This window comes from Ambystoma mexicanum, chromosome 4q (genome assembly GCF_040938575.1).
Source record: "Ambystoma mexicanum isolate Mex_15411 chromosome 4q, UKY_AmexF1_1, whole genome shotgun sequence".
NCBI classification, from domain to species: Eukaryota; Metazoa; Chordata; class Amphibia; order Caudata; family Ambystomatidae; genus Ambystoma; species Ambystoma mexicanum.
In genome coordinates, this window is record NC_090928.1 from 251882142 (window position 1) to 251898682 (window position 16541).

General features: G+C 46.0%; 1 protein-coding gene across 3 annotated transcripts in view; it reads left to right on the forward strand.

Moving 5' to 3' along the window:
- Positions 1–16541, forward strand: part of ATL2 (atlastin GTPase 2) — an 822570-nt gene that overhangs the window by 517567 nt on the left and 288462 nt on the right. For all 3 annotated transcript variants that reach the window (XM_069607814.1, XM_069607813.1, XM_069607815.1), the window contains one exon: positions 3343–3435. In XM_069607814.1, coding sequence (XP_069463915.1) covers positions 3343–3435 — 93 coding nt within the window. The remainder of the gene's footprint in view (positions 1–3342; positions 3436–16541) is intronic.

The following is a 16541-nucleotide window of genomic DNA, read 5'->3' on the forward strand; positions in this document are numbered from 1 at the left end:
CATTTCTTTTAGAAATACTGATCGGGACCTCCTCACGCCTTGCCGGGATGTAACTATGAGCACCGCGTCATCTGCATAAAACGAGACTGAGTACTTATCTGAATCTTTTTGGTCAGGACTCTTATTAGTCCCTTAATAAAGAATCTATGATTTCTTGTATGTGTATATTGAAAAGGGGTGTTGGGGCACGACCTTGCCTAACCCCTTTCTCGATATGAAAGGGTTGTCCACTCACCACCAAGCCCACAAAGTACAGATGCCCTGTTAGCGGTATAAAGCTGGCGTATTATATTTATCGATGCAGCAGGTGCTTTCTTTGAGTATAATATCTTCCATAAAGTTTCCCTATAGACGAGTCAAATGCGGTTTTCAGATCTACAAATACCTCAAAGATGCATTTTCTTTAAGACCGTTTCTGAATTGGTAGGTACAGCATAAAGAATTGATCATTCCTCATTGGTCCCAAAGCTTGCCTGAAGGTTGTCCATTGATTCCCTATCTGCACAGTTCTGTAGGTGTTTCAAAATAACTTTCCCAAATTTACCAATGCTATCCAAGAGTGAAATTGGGCGAGGGTTTCTGTTCCTCCCTATTTATAAATGGATACCATCACCGCCCTCGTCCAGGATTTTGGGATTCAAATCCCCCCACCCCCCTTCCCTTGGACAAGATGGCATTAAAAATCCTCCATAGAACTAGGCCCCAGATATCCACGTCTTTTAGGTCGATCAAAATAAGCCGCTTTGCCGCTTTTTTGTTTTTGTTATGGCTCTGCTTTAGGTGAACTATCTGTTCATAATGCAGCTTTGTCTAACCATGCCATGAGGCGTTGGAATGCTATGTGTTTACCTGAAAGATATGACCGTCATCTGCAGCGTGATGGCATGTAACATTCTGCCTTGGGATGATTTCCGAAGCATTCTTCATACAGGCAGGTTGAGCGACCTGAATAGAAGGACCCACCTTTGCCAAAGTCTTATAGGGGATGTAACATTGTTGTTTGTATTCACCTGCTTTGATGTATCCATGTGCCCTCCTTCACAATTTTTAGTTTGGGCAATAAGGTGGCGAAAGCCGAAAGTATTGCATTAGAGTGCTGCTAGGGATAAATGGCATATGCGGGACACAAAGCTTGTATAGGGGTTTTGGTTATTTGCCCGCCCATTGACTACCCATGGCCATTCCCACCCAGTTCCTGCACCTTCAGAAACACCACCTCGTGGAACTCTTAATCAGGCCTTACCATCGTATTTTGCACTAAGTCCCTGCCAGTGTTTTTTCAAGGCAGTCTTCTGAAAGTTAATGACTTCATTGGAGTTGCAAACGCGCTACTGGTGTAATAATGCCTTAACCATGCCTGGCTTAAGCCAACTGTGTCCATTTAAACAAGTATTGGCAAAGACAACATTTTTGGCTTGCATTTACGTATTTGGCATTTGCCAAGCCCTGCTATTAGATGCCCAGGTACTCTCGCCTGCTACTGCTACAATCAATAGCCAGTTAATACCACTACAGCGCTGCTTGGCAAGTGCCTTTCCCATGCCTATGCAAATAACCAAACTGTCATTGCGAACACTTGATTTTTCGATCCTGCTGGGGTAATTGACAAAATGGGTTCTTTAAAAAAAAAAAATGGAAAGGGTTCAATCAGTAACTCCTCCACCCCTTGCACTACCCAAAACCCTCACAACCACACATACATCCGTTGATTTAGGCTCTCACATTAGTCTATGTACTGTGGCTGAGGCCCACCATATAGCAATCTACTTGGAAAGTTAGCATAGCAGTGTTTTGGCATTTAGCTTGGCCTTTACACCACTTTTCACTGCAAACAATTTTGGCCATCGGCTCGATTGTCTCTTGTCTTGAGGGTAAAGCATTAAGCTTTCTTTAAATCACATGTGATCTAAAATTCTGATTATAATCTGTATACCAGTATTCGCCCCAAATGTATGTGAAGGAACATTGACGTAAAAAGGTCTGCCAAAAGTAACTGCGGAAGAAGACTATGCAAGAAGACTGGTGATCTGGTTCTGGTGTTGCAAGTGCTATGTTTGTGGAATGTGGTGGGGTACACTGGAATGTGGTGAGGTAATCATAGAATGTGGTGTGTACGACTGCTGGACAATCTAAATGTGGCAGTTACTTCTAGGAGCTGGAAGGTGTGGATGGGCCAATGTTACTGTCCAGGAACTTGTCACTTACCTGATGTGTACCCGTGGACCAATAAACTTACCTTAAGCTTGTATCATGGTGCCTTCTTGGGTGAGGCACCCACGACACTATGCAAATGTGAGCAGGTTTATGTAAAGTAATTCCCATGTCTACACTCCTTTTCAGATGTGTGGCGTTATTCAATTACGCATGTTGTAACTTGCTTAGTGTGACCAAGTCCACTAGCAGTTCCTATAAACGGGGGGCATGGGGTGGGGTTACTTATACATTGAACAGGTGCCAGTGGGTGCACATCACATTTAAGAAAAGGTTGGTTTTTTGGGGGGTGGGCTGGAACACAAAATGTTGCCTATCCTGGTGGGTGGATGGGAGTGTACAATATTAAAGACTCACGTGACACTGGGAAAGTAGTTTTGACATGTGTTGTATATAGGAGGATTCCATCTCTGCATGTACCTACTTTCTTTACTCTGTTTTAAATGGTAAAACTCATTAAAGGTTTAAAAATATATATATATATAGGTTCCCAAGCCCACATCTGGCCCTTTGAAAGGGCAATAATGGCAAGTCCTAGCCTACAGCATCTCTTGTCTGTGAAACTGTAAATGTGTGGTCCATACTCCATATCTTCAAGGATTTGGCTTCCAAGGTGACGATGTGATGCAATCATCCTATCTCGGGAGGTGTAGTTTAAATGGGCTGTTTTTTTTGCTAATCTAAATCCAGAACATGGTTGGTAATAACATGAAGGAAAGAATTCTGCAAACCAGACCATTGCTGATAACTTTGTCAAATTCCTGCGTGTGAACAAGTGGTAAAACTAAGGATGGGCAAACTGGCTTTAACAAAAATGTAAGGATTGTCCTTGCATGGCCACTGCAAGGATGCAATTATCAATGCGCCTATAACCTGTCTTAAGTCCTAACATGGGGTTAGGTTTGCTGCACAACTTAATTATGAAAGATCAAACCAGGTGCAGTTTCAGTTGAAACATTGTAGTCTGGGTGATGACCTCTATACATTCCATTAGCATTTTTTTTATAGCTAAAGAGTACGCCAGAGAAGTACATTTTAGTGAGCGAGGCAGTTTTAAGTTTGGATTGGTGAATTGTCCATGGGAAACGTTTTTTTTTAAACTTGTATTATTTTTCCTTTTTTTGTATTTAGACACTAATGTTCTTAATCAGAGATTGGAGTTATCCGTATGAACATTCATATGGATTGGAAGGAGGAAGCAGGTTTTTGGAAAAGAGGTTGCAGGTAAGTGATTTAAACAATCTTAGTTCACAATTCTTGTGGCTAAACTAATTTAGTAATGTTCTCGTGGAACCAAACGGCAGTTTGCCCCACACTTCTCTATGCCATGTTGGTGCTTTCCTCATTGTGAAATGGGCATTTCATGCATTGTGCCAAAAACGCACGCCTATTTGATAGATGTTTTTATTTTACACTCCATTTAGGAAAAAAAAGTAGGGCAGAAATAGCAAAAAATCAAATGAAACAAAAGATCCCATTCAAACTACTCGACTTTCTGTGGATATAGTGTTCTGCCATCAAGTCTAAGGTGAGTTCAGTCTCGCAAGAGTGAACAAACAAAGCAAACGGTTTAACAGCTTACTTCTGCAAACCTTTCAGTCAAACTGCCAACCTCTTGGTAATCTAGCAGGTGTACAGAAAACAGCGTTTTGTTTCTGGAGGATAGTGGCACCATCAAAATGTAATTTTACAACTTGATTTTAAAGATTTTAAAAATGTGATGAATGCAAACAAGAAAATAGTTGCCCACCGAGCAGTAGTACAGGGACCTCAGTAATCCTAATCTTGTCCATGCAATCAAGCACCAAATGCATCGAAGGGAAGAATTGATGCTGTTCCCACTAAACCCCTTGCAACTCGATCATTGCACATTCCCCTTTCCAGTGCATATTCTCCCAAGTACCCATAATACTGCAACACAAAAATCTAAACGCATCAAAACAAACCGTACACCAACAGAACAATACATAGCACATAACCTGTAACTTTTTATCCAAATCAGTGCTACTCATTTTTATCGACCTCTGAAAGATGAAGGGCTGGGTTGTGGACCTGCCAGGATTCAACCCGTGACGATGAACCCAAACGCAGATCCCTGTTAGTCGATGCAGTGATACTGCAGCACAAATCTGACCACGCACACTAGAAGAAAAAACAATCTAGAAGGCAAACAAAATATCACCACCCACATTTTAATTCACCATCCACTATCCCTGGATATTCTCAGATTTAGTTGTGTTCCTTATTAAATTAAGCCTACTTATCCAGGTACAGATGGTTTGTTCCCGTATACATCAATGTTCTTTATACTTGGATAGAAGCTGGAAAATTGCAATCTAGTTCTCCACCTGCAGCTTTTCCATTGCCATTTTGTATGCATTCCATTGGTACCATCAGCACTAGTCTATGACCTAGTAGGACCATCCCCGTAGTGCCAAAAAGCCAACTCCGGGCAATCTAATTGACCCTGCTCCACCATATGCCGTCTTTTTGCAACTGTGAAACTTCACATTTGCATTTTAAACATGCAGTTGTCACTGCTGTTGTGGTTTTTTTTCCTTTATTTTCATAACATGTGTTGGCTGTTTGTGGGGGAGGCAGGCTGAGGTGGTGGTTTAGAAGTGGGAGAACCCCTTCATGAAACAAAACTCCCGAGGTGAAAAATGCACTTTTAAAATGCGAAAGTACAATTTCACGGCAGCAAAAACACGTGGAACCTTGCTCAACAAATCAGTCCAAAATCCCTTGAATCTGCTGCAATCCTAAAGTGTATTTCCAAATTAACCCATCATACACGTGTCGGGCAGTTTGTGTCTAGTCTCACTAAGGGCTTCTTAAAAACATACACCTGAGGCAGTACTTTAGCGCCACTCTTGGTTTAAGGCTGTACCACCTGAGAATGTGGTAGTATGGACAGAGCCGCCAGCTGATATTCGGAGGGAGAAAGGGTTGTAGCTTGGTACAAACAAATCGTAGCATACTTAATGGTCCAAGGAAACACTATGTATTGTAACAATAGATTTATTTAAATACAAGTAGACAGGATCATTCTTGGGTAACTATGTCCCGGGAGGATAGCTTAGCGGCAACGTGCGCGCCTTGGAAGCAAGACGACACGAAGCAACACAGGTTCGATCCCCGGGTCCGCGCTTAGAAACCTCTGGGTGTTTAGCGCGTTATAAATAAGCAACTAAGATAAAAAAAATTAAAAAACGAACAATTCCTGTAACAGCGCCTTGATGCCCACGGGCTGTGTGAGCGCTTTAAAAATGCAAAATAAATAACCTGATATAAAAACAATCGTGAAAAACAACTCAATACCTTATTTAGAGGAGCAAGAAGTAAGTCGAGGTGAGTCAAACCTAATGTTCTACATTCAGGATAGTTATAAGCTATTTTTGGAGGGAATAAGACCAGTTTAGATATACTTTTAGAATACAATCAGTATTTCAAGGGTAGTTGACCCTCGGTCATGCAGTGACAGTTAGGAAATCACTTATTAACCCAACCCTGTTGGCAGTATATTCCTTGCAATATTACTTTTTAGAACGCAGTTCAGAGCTAGAAAATCATGCATACGTTCTGGAGGGACCTTAAACTACTCAAGGATAAGTATGAACACTCAAACTATTTTAGAATGCACAAAGCAATTTCAGTAAAGTCAAACACATTTGCAATTTAGGACACAATGTATTTGGTATATAACTATCTGCTATCTAATAGCTAGATATACCAAGTATACTTTTAAGAAGTGTATAATAGTGTCTAAGTTAAGTAAGAACTTTATTAAACTATTTTAGAATCGCACCAAAGCAATTCAGGGAAGCACAACCCAGGATTACAAGTTTAGACGAGCAGCAGCTTATCCAGGTGTTATACCTTTATACTTTTTTAAATTTGCCTCCAGCTACTTAAATGCATGTATAAACCCTAAGACTGTGGGAGCTGTATGAAGCAGACCAGGGAAAGCAAAACCCAGTGTTACACTTTAAGACACAATGAATTCCAAGACCGGTAAACCCTATTGGTAAGCTTTGACACTCATTCAGTTAAGCAATGATAAAACAGTGCCAACATTTATTTTAGAAGGCGGGGAAACCCCATTAAAAAATTAGTAAAACAACTTAAACACTTTTTAGAGAGTCAGAATGCCACTCACAAAGTGTCATTAAGTTTATGCTTACTTTTAACTACTTATTTCACAGAGATTGTCACGAACTTCTTTAGCAAGTAAGTACTTAAACACTTGTTATATTTTCAAGTTGGAGTGCTTTTCTTACCCAGTACTTCCCTAGTCAACTGCATAGGTTCTTTGAGGTAGAAGAGGCACCCTAGTGGTCTAGGTGCCAACTGCAGGCAGGTTAAGATTGGGTTCAGTTGCAGGAAAGTCACAGTTCCATAGATCTTCCTAAACCAGTGAGTATTCAATTTCAGAGTTGATGTTCAGGGACTTCACAAAAGGCTCCCTATATGTGTTCAAGCATTAGGCCTGGGCAAGTGGTATGGGTGCAAACTCCCCCCACACATCACCCACTCTCCCTCACAGGATGCACACCAGACTTAAGGTAAATATTATCCAAGCCCACATAGTACCTTAGGAGAAAAGAGCTTCTGGGTGTATGCCTTCAGGATACAGCAGCAGAGGACCTGGTCTCTGGATTCTTGGTCTTGAGATACAAAAGAACTGGGCATTGGATGGCAACTTGCAGTAGTCTGAGGAGGAGGCTTCCAGCAATGGACTAGTCACGCTTTCTCGCGGCCAGGCCTGGATTGGGACACCGTGAGTTTCCCCGGTAGGCTTCAGAGCCTCTTTTCTTGGGGGAGGATACATAGATAAAAATCATGCTTTGTTTCAAAAAGCTCAGTTCAATGCCGAGCCATGCAGAGCTGTTCCGGCTGTGTAGCCAGCCGGGCTCTGGTGTGCACAGACTAGGGATGGGGTCAATTGGGTAATATCACCATGACATCCAGGCCAGCCAGCAGCATGATTCTGTCCGTGGATTTGGGGATGAAGCGCGCCTGCGCATTGTGGGGGTGAAACCCTCATATGTCCTAGTGTGCCTGCAGGTGTGGCCAGCCGATCTGACAGTGCTCTGGTGAGAAAAGAGTTGCCTGCATCCATGATCCATTGAGCAGCACGATAGAGCTTAAGACTGTGGGGCTCAGGGCAGCAGGCTGGGATAGTTACGATTTGGAATGCACTTTTTTCTTTTTGTTAAATTCTTTTTGTGCTGCTTTGCAGGACACAGGATGGAGTTTTTGGGCTTATAGTGATGGGCCTATAGCGACACAAGCAGCGAAGGCCTGCCCGTCATTGTGGAGCTGTACCTGAACATCATGTTCTTGGGCTAAAACCATTTTATTTCCTGAAATAGTATTGTCTGAAGGGAAGCAGACCTGTCTGTGGGAAAATGTAGAGATTTCTCAGTACAGGTCGTTGGAAAGCAGTTGGTCGGTCATAGAAAGTGAATTAAGGCTGGGCTCCCCGAACGCTCAAACAGCAGAATGTAGCAAGTTTTCAGACTGGCCAAAGCCTGTGCAAAGAACTCATTCCATTCCCTGTTTTTGCTCATGCACGTTCATTGCCACTTTCGGGTCACTTATATATTTCAACCAATGTGACACTCATCCATTCATCATTTTGGACTAAATCCTTTGAACTTGACACATACATTGAGGATGATTGAATGGTGTAAGAGTAGTAGTTATTTACGGCGCTGAGCAAACACTGTGACAGTAAGCATTATGTAATTAGTGTTCTTTTAGCGCTTCCTGGGGGATTCCTCCAGCTTCCGAGCAGGTTAATATTTGGTGTTATTAGCCAATGTAATGGTACTAATGGTATAGAGGTCGAACGGAAGGAAGACTGAGTCTTTGAACTTGCCAAGGCATGCGGAGGCGAGTGCTTAACTTGTGAGCTGCTCGGCAGGTCGGGAGCCCAGCCCTTCAGTAATTATACCGTTGAATGGAGAGGCAGGAATAAAAAACTGCAGGTGTTCCAGCAAAGTATGCGACCGCTGATATCCCACATTGGAAGCTGCAGTAAAATGCTTGGTTCCAGATTTGGCCTCCACGGACGCTCCTCTGTGGTGTTAACACAACTATCGCAAGTAACGCAGCACAAAGCACGGAAGCCTGGCTGATTGGGAGGCATTTGGTGCCAGTTTCCGCACTTGCGACGGACTCCTTTCTAGCCCTTCCTGCCTTTACAGACACTGCACCGTCTCATCCTGAACTTTGCATATGTATCGGCGGTCAGCTTAAAGAGGCAGGACAGGAGCGTCAAAAACACATTGTGCGTTCAATGTGTTCTAGGTTTCCCTGCACAATCTGCCTCGAGGGAAATTCAGAATCTTGGTGTGTATCTGTATAGTTTTGCGTGCCTTCTTTCACACAATCCGGTGCTCTTATATGTATATTAGGGCATATTGACTAGAGCATGATCAGGGATTGGGAACATCAATCAAAAAGGTGTTTTAATCTTAATTATATTTATTGAAACCCGTGGCATTTACTTATTGCTTTATTTTTGCATGATCTATCCCGATAATTGCAGGTGGCTTGTTTGGTGAGCAAGTGCCTTACAATTAAGATTTCTTTTTTATACTCCATTATTAGTGGCTAAATACAAAGGATATACCATTAAGGTTGCCTGATTTTACCCACCCTAGAAGCATGCTTCAGGAAGGGTGAAATGTTGTTCGTTTCATAACCTGCTTAGCCACATCTTCTGCTCGTCTCTGTGATGCACGTTGGGGTCAAATTCGTAGCATACTTATATGGAAGGGGGTTGTGTAGTGGGAACCTGCACTGTTCCATACTGGACATCGCTTGATGAGCTCCCCCACCAAAGAAAAGGGGAGTTGGTCGGTGGAAAATGTTAGCATCATTGGACATTCTATGAAGCCACGACAAATCTCTTCGGCGCGGATTGGAATCGTGTGTGCTCTGCATGGTTCCACTTGTCATTCAATGTTAGAGTGCACTTCCACAGGGCACCCGCCAGGGCGCCCTTTAGGATACAACACAGGAGTTAGCAGCTCTTGTTTTTTCTATCAAAGTCTGTTCTTCACCGATTCAGACAGTCACAGGGGAACACTGGGTGACTAGCTAGGCTCAGGCACCGTGTAATCAGAACATAACCTGCTACTCTAAAAGTGCCACAATCGAGATTAAGAGAGGCGAGAGTTCCAACTGTTATGAGTAGACTCACTTTAGTTATTCTATAAGTTGTGAGTACGAACCTCACGTATTTTACAGCTTCACTATAAGGAGAGGCTGTTTTTCAGAAGGCGACTTAATGTTTCAACACTGAAATGGGCATCACTGGGTACAGCTGCAAGGAGAAAGGCACCCAGGCTTTTGTGTCGGCTGCCCTTGCATTTCCAGGGCTGGCAAAACTGAGAGGACTTTATAGTGTGGGCATTTACGAACATGCAGATTTCTTTCTAAGAGGGCATTCAACTCCCAGTTATTTAATAAGAGCATGTTGATGTATGTCGCTCACTGGTGCTTCTGGAGATGACACTAGCGGGATGCCGGGCCTAAAGACAGATTGCTATTAGGCAATAGCAGTGTGCACAGTATAATGTAACATGTAGAAACGCAGTGGGGACATACTCCTGTTTCTTTTGTCCTATTTCCCATCCTATACTATCCCTTTTGTCCCATTCCCTCAATTTCTCTTCCTTTTCCCCCTACCACATCCATTCTTTCCGCATTTTTCCTCTCTGCCTTGTCCCATGTAGTCACCTTTCCGAGTTCCTCCTATCTGGCTGGGCTGAGCCTGCTCTGCTGCTATCCTGCAAGAGTGCGTGCCAAAGAGGATAAGAGAAAGAGAGGACAAACTGGAGAAAATGGGAAGAGACAGAGGAAAAGGGAAGTAAGGACAGATGGATGCAGACCATGCAAAAGAAATCCGAGGACTAAGATCGAAAATGGAAGTGGCCAGACTGACCGCATCCTTGAAACAATGTCCGGGCAGATAAGTTGAGCGCTCTACTCGGACATGGTTCCAGGCTGCAAGTAGGGTTGGAATCCCCCCATAAAAGGATTGGGCTGATGTGTTGTGCTCGCCTGTTCATTGAAATATGGTGCCACTTTGAACACATTTTCAAGGGCCACTTTTGGTTCCCAGTCCACCCCTTCTTGCGGCTCTGTCCTTTTTACAGCAGCCAGATGAACTAATTTCGCTGGTTTTATTCTTACCTCGGTCCTGCACTATGGTGAAGGGACTTCAGGGATTCGAATCGTGTCTCTGGAGATCCAGCAGGAGTGCCAAGTTTCGGACAGAGTCAGTCTTCGGAAGACCATGCACCTCATTAAAGCTCAAGGTCACAGGGAATTGGCGGTTTGCAGCCCAGCAAGGTGTGGGATGGCCCAAAATGCAGGTGGTCTTGAGGCTAGTAGGGGTTGTCTCATTCAGTACCCCCAGGTCGATTGGAAGGAAGGGTTGCATCAGGCTCTGGTTACACAGCAGGCTCTCTGGTCACTGGAAATCGTTACAGGTGTCTTTTCTTGATCCTCCTCTTCAGATTCAGCTCAAGTGGCCGACTTGCCAGCAGCTTCCCGGTTTGGAGTATATAGGGAACTACAGCACAACTTCTGCAAACTCTCCCTGCCGTTTACAGAAAGGGGCTGTCTGACTGTCCAATCAGGACAGCCAGCCCCCCAGTAGGAACTGTTAACTTTGAGACAAGGTTAAAGACAAAGGGTTGCAGAATTTTGGACTCCCTGCTTGCTTCCTGCCTTAGATGCACTGTAGCCTGGGCGTGGAATACCAAAGGATGCCCGCCGAATACCAAACTTCCACTGAGGTTGTTACCGCCTAGAATGCCAGGGGAAGACCTCGGAAACAAGCAAATGTGAAATGGCGATAAAAGGAGGAGCCCACCATTCTAGCAGAATGGTGACCCTTCTGCACGTTACAGGCTGATTTAGCAGCCTGCGAGTAATTAGACTAAAGCCACCAGCCATTCAAGTAAACTTGCAGTACTAACAAAAATGTTATCAGGTAAGAAAGAAAGGGGATACATTGTATCCCCAACACTCACATGAGCTGGGCTGGCGGACTATATAAATGTAACGGGATGAAAATCCTTCTTTCTTGTACTTGGGCGAATTACTGTTCCCAAGGGGTGAAGAGGAATTAACAGGGAAGCCCAAAGGTGCAACCCAGCTGAAGCCCAAAAGTTATAGGAAGCCATCACTCCAATCATACATAATGGAGAGCCATATAAAGATCACCCATAAAGAGTAAAAGACTAGGTGAGAAGGGAAGATTCCCACTCTCCTAGGGACGAGGAGAAATAATCCCCAAGTCCAAACAAAATGTTCTGGGGTTGACGCAGGTCAGGAAGATTGATCATAAACATGAAAATCTTACCTAACGATGCGCAGCCCCAACAAAGATCTGTATCAAGACCTGGCTGGGGGCTGCGACTTGGCTCTGCTGGGGTTTTATATGATAACTTGCATGATTCCTCACTGTTGACTATGGTGGATAGGGCTGATTTTAGGTTTCGGTTTGTCACATCTGGGGAGCCAAAGGTTTCATACCAGTGGACTAGATCCTGACCCCAACTCCAGTATAAACAGTTTTATTCTGGGTAAATCGTTCAGATAAACTGCTAATGTAGTTCAGAACAGGGCTGGTCCCTAGTGCTCCTGCTACTCTATTGTTTACATCCACTTTTACGGATTTCTAGAATGTGGTCTGGTGGACATATTTTTGGAGGCCACCCTAGTTAGTGTTCAGGGAACGCCGAGGTTAGCAAAAGCCCAGTCAGGGTAAACTTGTAGAGCAGTCAAGGGTATTCGAGTGTGAGTGGGGTCAGGGTTCCTCAATGAGTCCTCACTAAAAGCAATTAAATTTAGACAGGTATGTATAAAATACTAATATTTATTTTAGGCCTTTCACACACACAAAAATTAAACGTGCAGGTGATACTACACTACACTATACCCAATAATAAACATATATGCATTCACCAGAAACTCCCAAAATGCATTCAAATGACTTAACACATGAGGTAAGTAAATTAATGCAATAAAGATGGAACCAAGTCACACAGGAATTCTCTTAACTTATTCAATCCCTAAGAAGAATGGGGCACTGTGCCCGAGTCACAGGGGCCACACAGGTTCAGTCTGCAGTGGTGGTCAAAGGAGAACCTTCTGCAGGGGAGTCTCTACCACCCCCGCAATAGAGGCCACTCTCACCATGGATGTATCTGTCTGGGGAGCTCGCCTCCTTCAACAGATGGCGTGTGGTCCCATTCAGCATCCTATCCTATCATATCAACCTGTTGGAACTACTCAGCGTTCAAAGTCTTCCTAGCTCATGTTCAGGGGAAAACTGATCTGGTCCTGACAGACAGCACCACGGCCATGTACTTTCTGAACAAACGGGAGGGCATTTACTCTCCAGGGTTATCAAAACTGTCCTAGAACTTTTGGCAATGGGCACTCAAACACAGGCTCCTACTATCACATGTTCCAGGGGAACAACGTCTGGCAGATGTGCTCATCAGAGACTTGTACCTACGCCCGTAGCCTCAGTTCATGTTTTGTGTTGCTTCGTGAAACTCGGTGCGCCTTGTGTGTTCATCGTTAAGATGTCTTTTTTTCTTTGACCCCTCTGACTCCACGGTCTGGCTTCAAGACTTGTTGGAACTGCAAGTGGAAAATGTCGATCACCGACCCACATCGCATTTGTTTGTGGTGCTTGGGCGAGTCGCACGACTGACTACTGCTCGAAATGCCAGTTGCTGACTGCCAAGGCCTTGCAGGGCGTAAGGGGAAGCTCTAGGTAGAAAGGGGCTCGAAGCCTAGTAAGTCCCGTAAAATCTAAATAGTCCAAGGGGGTTTCCTCTGATGACTCGAGGGGCGACTCTCCGCATCGGGAGGTGGCCCAGGGATCGTGGTATTGGAGTGGTTCCCGCCATTCTTCTTCCTCGTCCCAGCACTCTAGGAAGCGCCGTCACCGGTTGCCTTCCCCGTCGTCCTCGGAGGATGGTGCCTCGAGAAAAGTGGCATGCCTGACGAAGTCCTCGAATCTGGAGCAATGGGCTGTCTTTTAGGAGCAGATGTTAGCGATATTCTATTCGCAGGGCACGTTCAGGTCATGCCTTCTCACAAAGCCAGCAAGGAACGGTCTCGTAACGCGGCTTGCACTCCTTCAGGCTCAGGTCCACGACTTGCACCGGGAACCTTCCAGGTCCCGTTCGGACAAGGCTCAGGAAAGTCACCAGAGACATGCCTCCAGGTCTCTGTCCTAATCTCCAGCGAGACCGCTGCAACCTACTAAGGGCTCGAAGCCTGCGTCAACTTGGTCGGCGCCGCGCCCGGCCGATTCGGACATCGACGCTTTGCCGTTGGATCAACCCATGGTGCCGTCGGGACCTGTCACCGCCAAAGCCTTCGGCGATCACGACGTCGAGGTTGTCGGCGCTCTGACGAAGCCCTTGATGCCTTCTGTGATTTTTGCCCAAAATTTGCCGTTGGAGTACCGCAATGTGGTGGATCCTCCTAGAAAGGCTACAGCGAAGTCTGTGAGGCCAGTATTGGACTGCAGGCCCTCTTCTGTCTCCAGGCCTGGGTTTTAACTCCCTCTGGACGACATTTATGAAGAAGAAGAAAAGTCTGAATTTGAGGACCCTGGTGAACTTGATGTGGCTCCAATTTTTTCTGGAGACAGTCAGTAGGCGTTGAGGCAAACCCTCCATGATGCCACTGGGTTGGACACTTCTCCGGAAGTGGAATTTGGTAGGCCTGAGCCTGGGGCTCATGCAGAGTCTTCATACAGGAGACTCATGGCTAGGGTCTGAGTATCTGGGCTGGTTCAGTCCTCCTGAAGACTTTGTGCAGGACGATCTAACGGACATCTTAGATCAAGGTCCATCTCTTGACCCGGTGTTACCGATTCATCTCGCCTTACAGAAAAGGGGTGCAGCTGCTTGGCAGTCTCCAGAATCTCTTCCGGCTGTTGATAAATCTTTGACAAAGTACCACCGCCCTTCCGTTAGCGACCCCAGCTATTTATCCACACCCCACTCCCAAGAGTTTGGTGGTTCAGGCGGCTACGGCCAACTCGAGGCAGGCTGCGTACCCTACCATCCCTTCTGATGGGGAAGACCAGCGCTTCGACGGTTGGGCTCGGAAGGGATTTTCTGCTGGGAGCATGGCCTTGAAATCTGCCAACTCCACTTGTGCCTTGGCAAGGTTCTCACACACTGTGGAACTGTTTCTTTAGCGGCTAAGCATATTCCCGAGGGTGAAAAGGGGATGGGTTCCTTGCTCTCGTGCAAGACAGCAAGAATGCCATGTGCGAACCCCTTCAGTGGGGTTTGGATACGGCCGACCGTGTTAGCCGATCCATGGCTGCGAGCACCGTTATACACAGATTTGCGTTGTTGTGGAAGTCATGTTTTGCTCCGGGTGTGCAGGCCCGTCTTCTGAACATGCCCTTTGATGGTTCACATTTGTTTGGCAGCAAGGCTGTCGAGAGCCTCGAGAGGTTGCCGACCTCGAAAGCTGCGGCTAAATCTTTAAGCACAGCTGTGCGTCACCCTCCGCCTATTCATCCTAGGGGAAAGCAATGGAGGGGAGGCTCTTTTCGTTACTACTCCTTTGGTAGAGCGAGGGGGGCCGCCAGTCAAAGGGGACAGCAAAAAAGTACCCGTGGTGGTTGGGGAAATCGTGGTGCCAAAGCCACTCAGGCAGCTGCCTCTTTGCCTTCAGGCACTGCCCCAGCCGCTTCCAAACAGTCATGAGGCCATGTCCCATGGTTCGCCGGTTGGGGGCAGACTGTCTCAGTATCTTGAAGACTGGTGGGCCATTACTTCAGATGCATGGATTCTGAATACCATAGCCCACGGCTACTGCCTTGCCTTCCCTTCAGCGGCCTCACGAAAATCCACTGAGGAAACTCTTTGAAGCTCCCAGATCCGCTCCTTGCGCAGGAAATCCTAACCCTGCTGGAGAAAGGCGCCATAGAACTGGTGCCTGTAGCGGAGAGGAACAAGGGATGTTATTCCCCTTATTTTTTGATCCCAAAGAAAGACTGGGGATTGAGACCCATCATGGACTTGCGTTGGTTGAACAAACTTCTCAGGAAGGATGTTCAAGATGGTTACTCTTTCTGAAGTCCTCCAGGCCCTTCAATTTCAAGATTGGTTGGTGTCTTTGGACCTACAGAATGCTTACTTTCATGTGCTGATTCATCCCAACAAGTACCTGAGGTTTGCAGCTGGCGACTCGCACTTTCAGTTTCGGGTCCTGCAATTTGGATTGACCTACGCCCGAGGGTCTTCACCAAGCTAATGGTGGTGGCAGCGTACCTCAGGCGAGGGGGGTTGGGCCTCATATCCTGCATTTTTCCGGTGCCAGAGGCCAGGCTGCGGATGAGATCCCTGCAATGGGTCCTCAAAGATGCAGTGGTCACAGATCTCATGCAAGATGTTGGATCCCGTTCAGATTCTACTCTTGGTCTCCCAGGATCTTCTGTGGTGGGCCAACAAAGAACCTGATGAGGGCGGGGGGGGGGGGCCTGTTTTAGAAACCGTGGCCAGAGGTGACTGTAGTGACGAATGCTTCCATCATGCCAACGACTGGACTGCCAGCGGTAGTTTGTCTCCGTCGGAGTCCAAACTCGACATCAATCTGTTAGAGCTGAGGGCCATCAGGCTAGCCCTGAAGGCTTTTCTGCCGTCTGTACGGGGGAAGAGTGTCCTGATCATCACCGACAACACAGTGGCCATGCATTACCTCAACAAAAGAGGAGGGGTACTGTCACTTCCATTGTGCAGAGAGGCAATGCAGCTCTGGTTCTAGGCCATTCAGCAGGGAATTTCGATCTGGCTAGTTCATCTGGCCAGTTCATCTGGCCGGAGACGAAAATGTGGCAAAGGCTCTGAGCAGGCAGAGCACAATCTCTCACGAGTGGGAGTTGTCTCAGGAAGTCCTTCAGGAGTTCTTTGCCCTTTGGGGAATCCCGCAAGTGGATTTCGTCGCCACCAGTGTCAACCGGAAGTGCAAGAGATTCTGATCAAGGGAATTTCCTCAGAGGAGTCTTAGGAGACGTGTTTGTGGTGGATTTGTCATTCCCACTGCTGTACACGTTTCCTCCAGTCCCCGTCATTCCTCAAGTGTTGCAGAGGGTCGGGTCCCACATGATCCTCATTGCTCCGGATTGGGCCATGAGCGTGTGGTATCCGGACCTTCTAGAAATGTCCATCTGCCCTCCACGCAGTCTTCCCTACCGAGAGGATCTGCTCTTGTGCGTGAGGGTGGGGGGCGTGGCCCAGGTTCTGCATCCAGAGGTCAAGAGA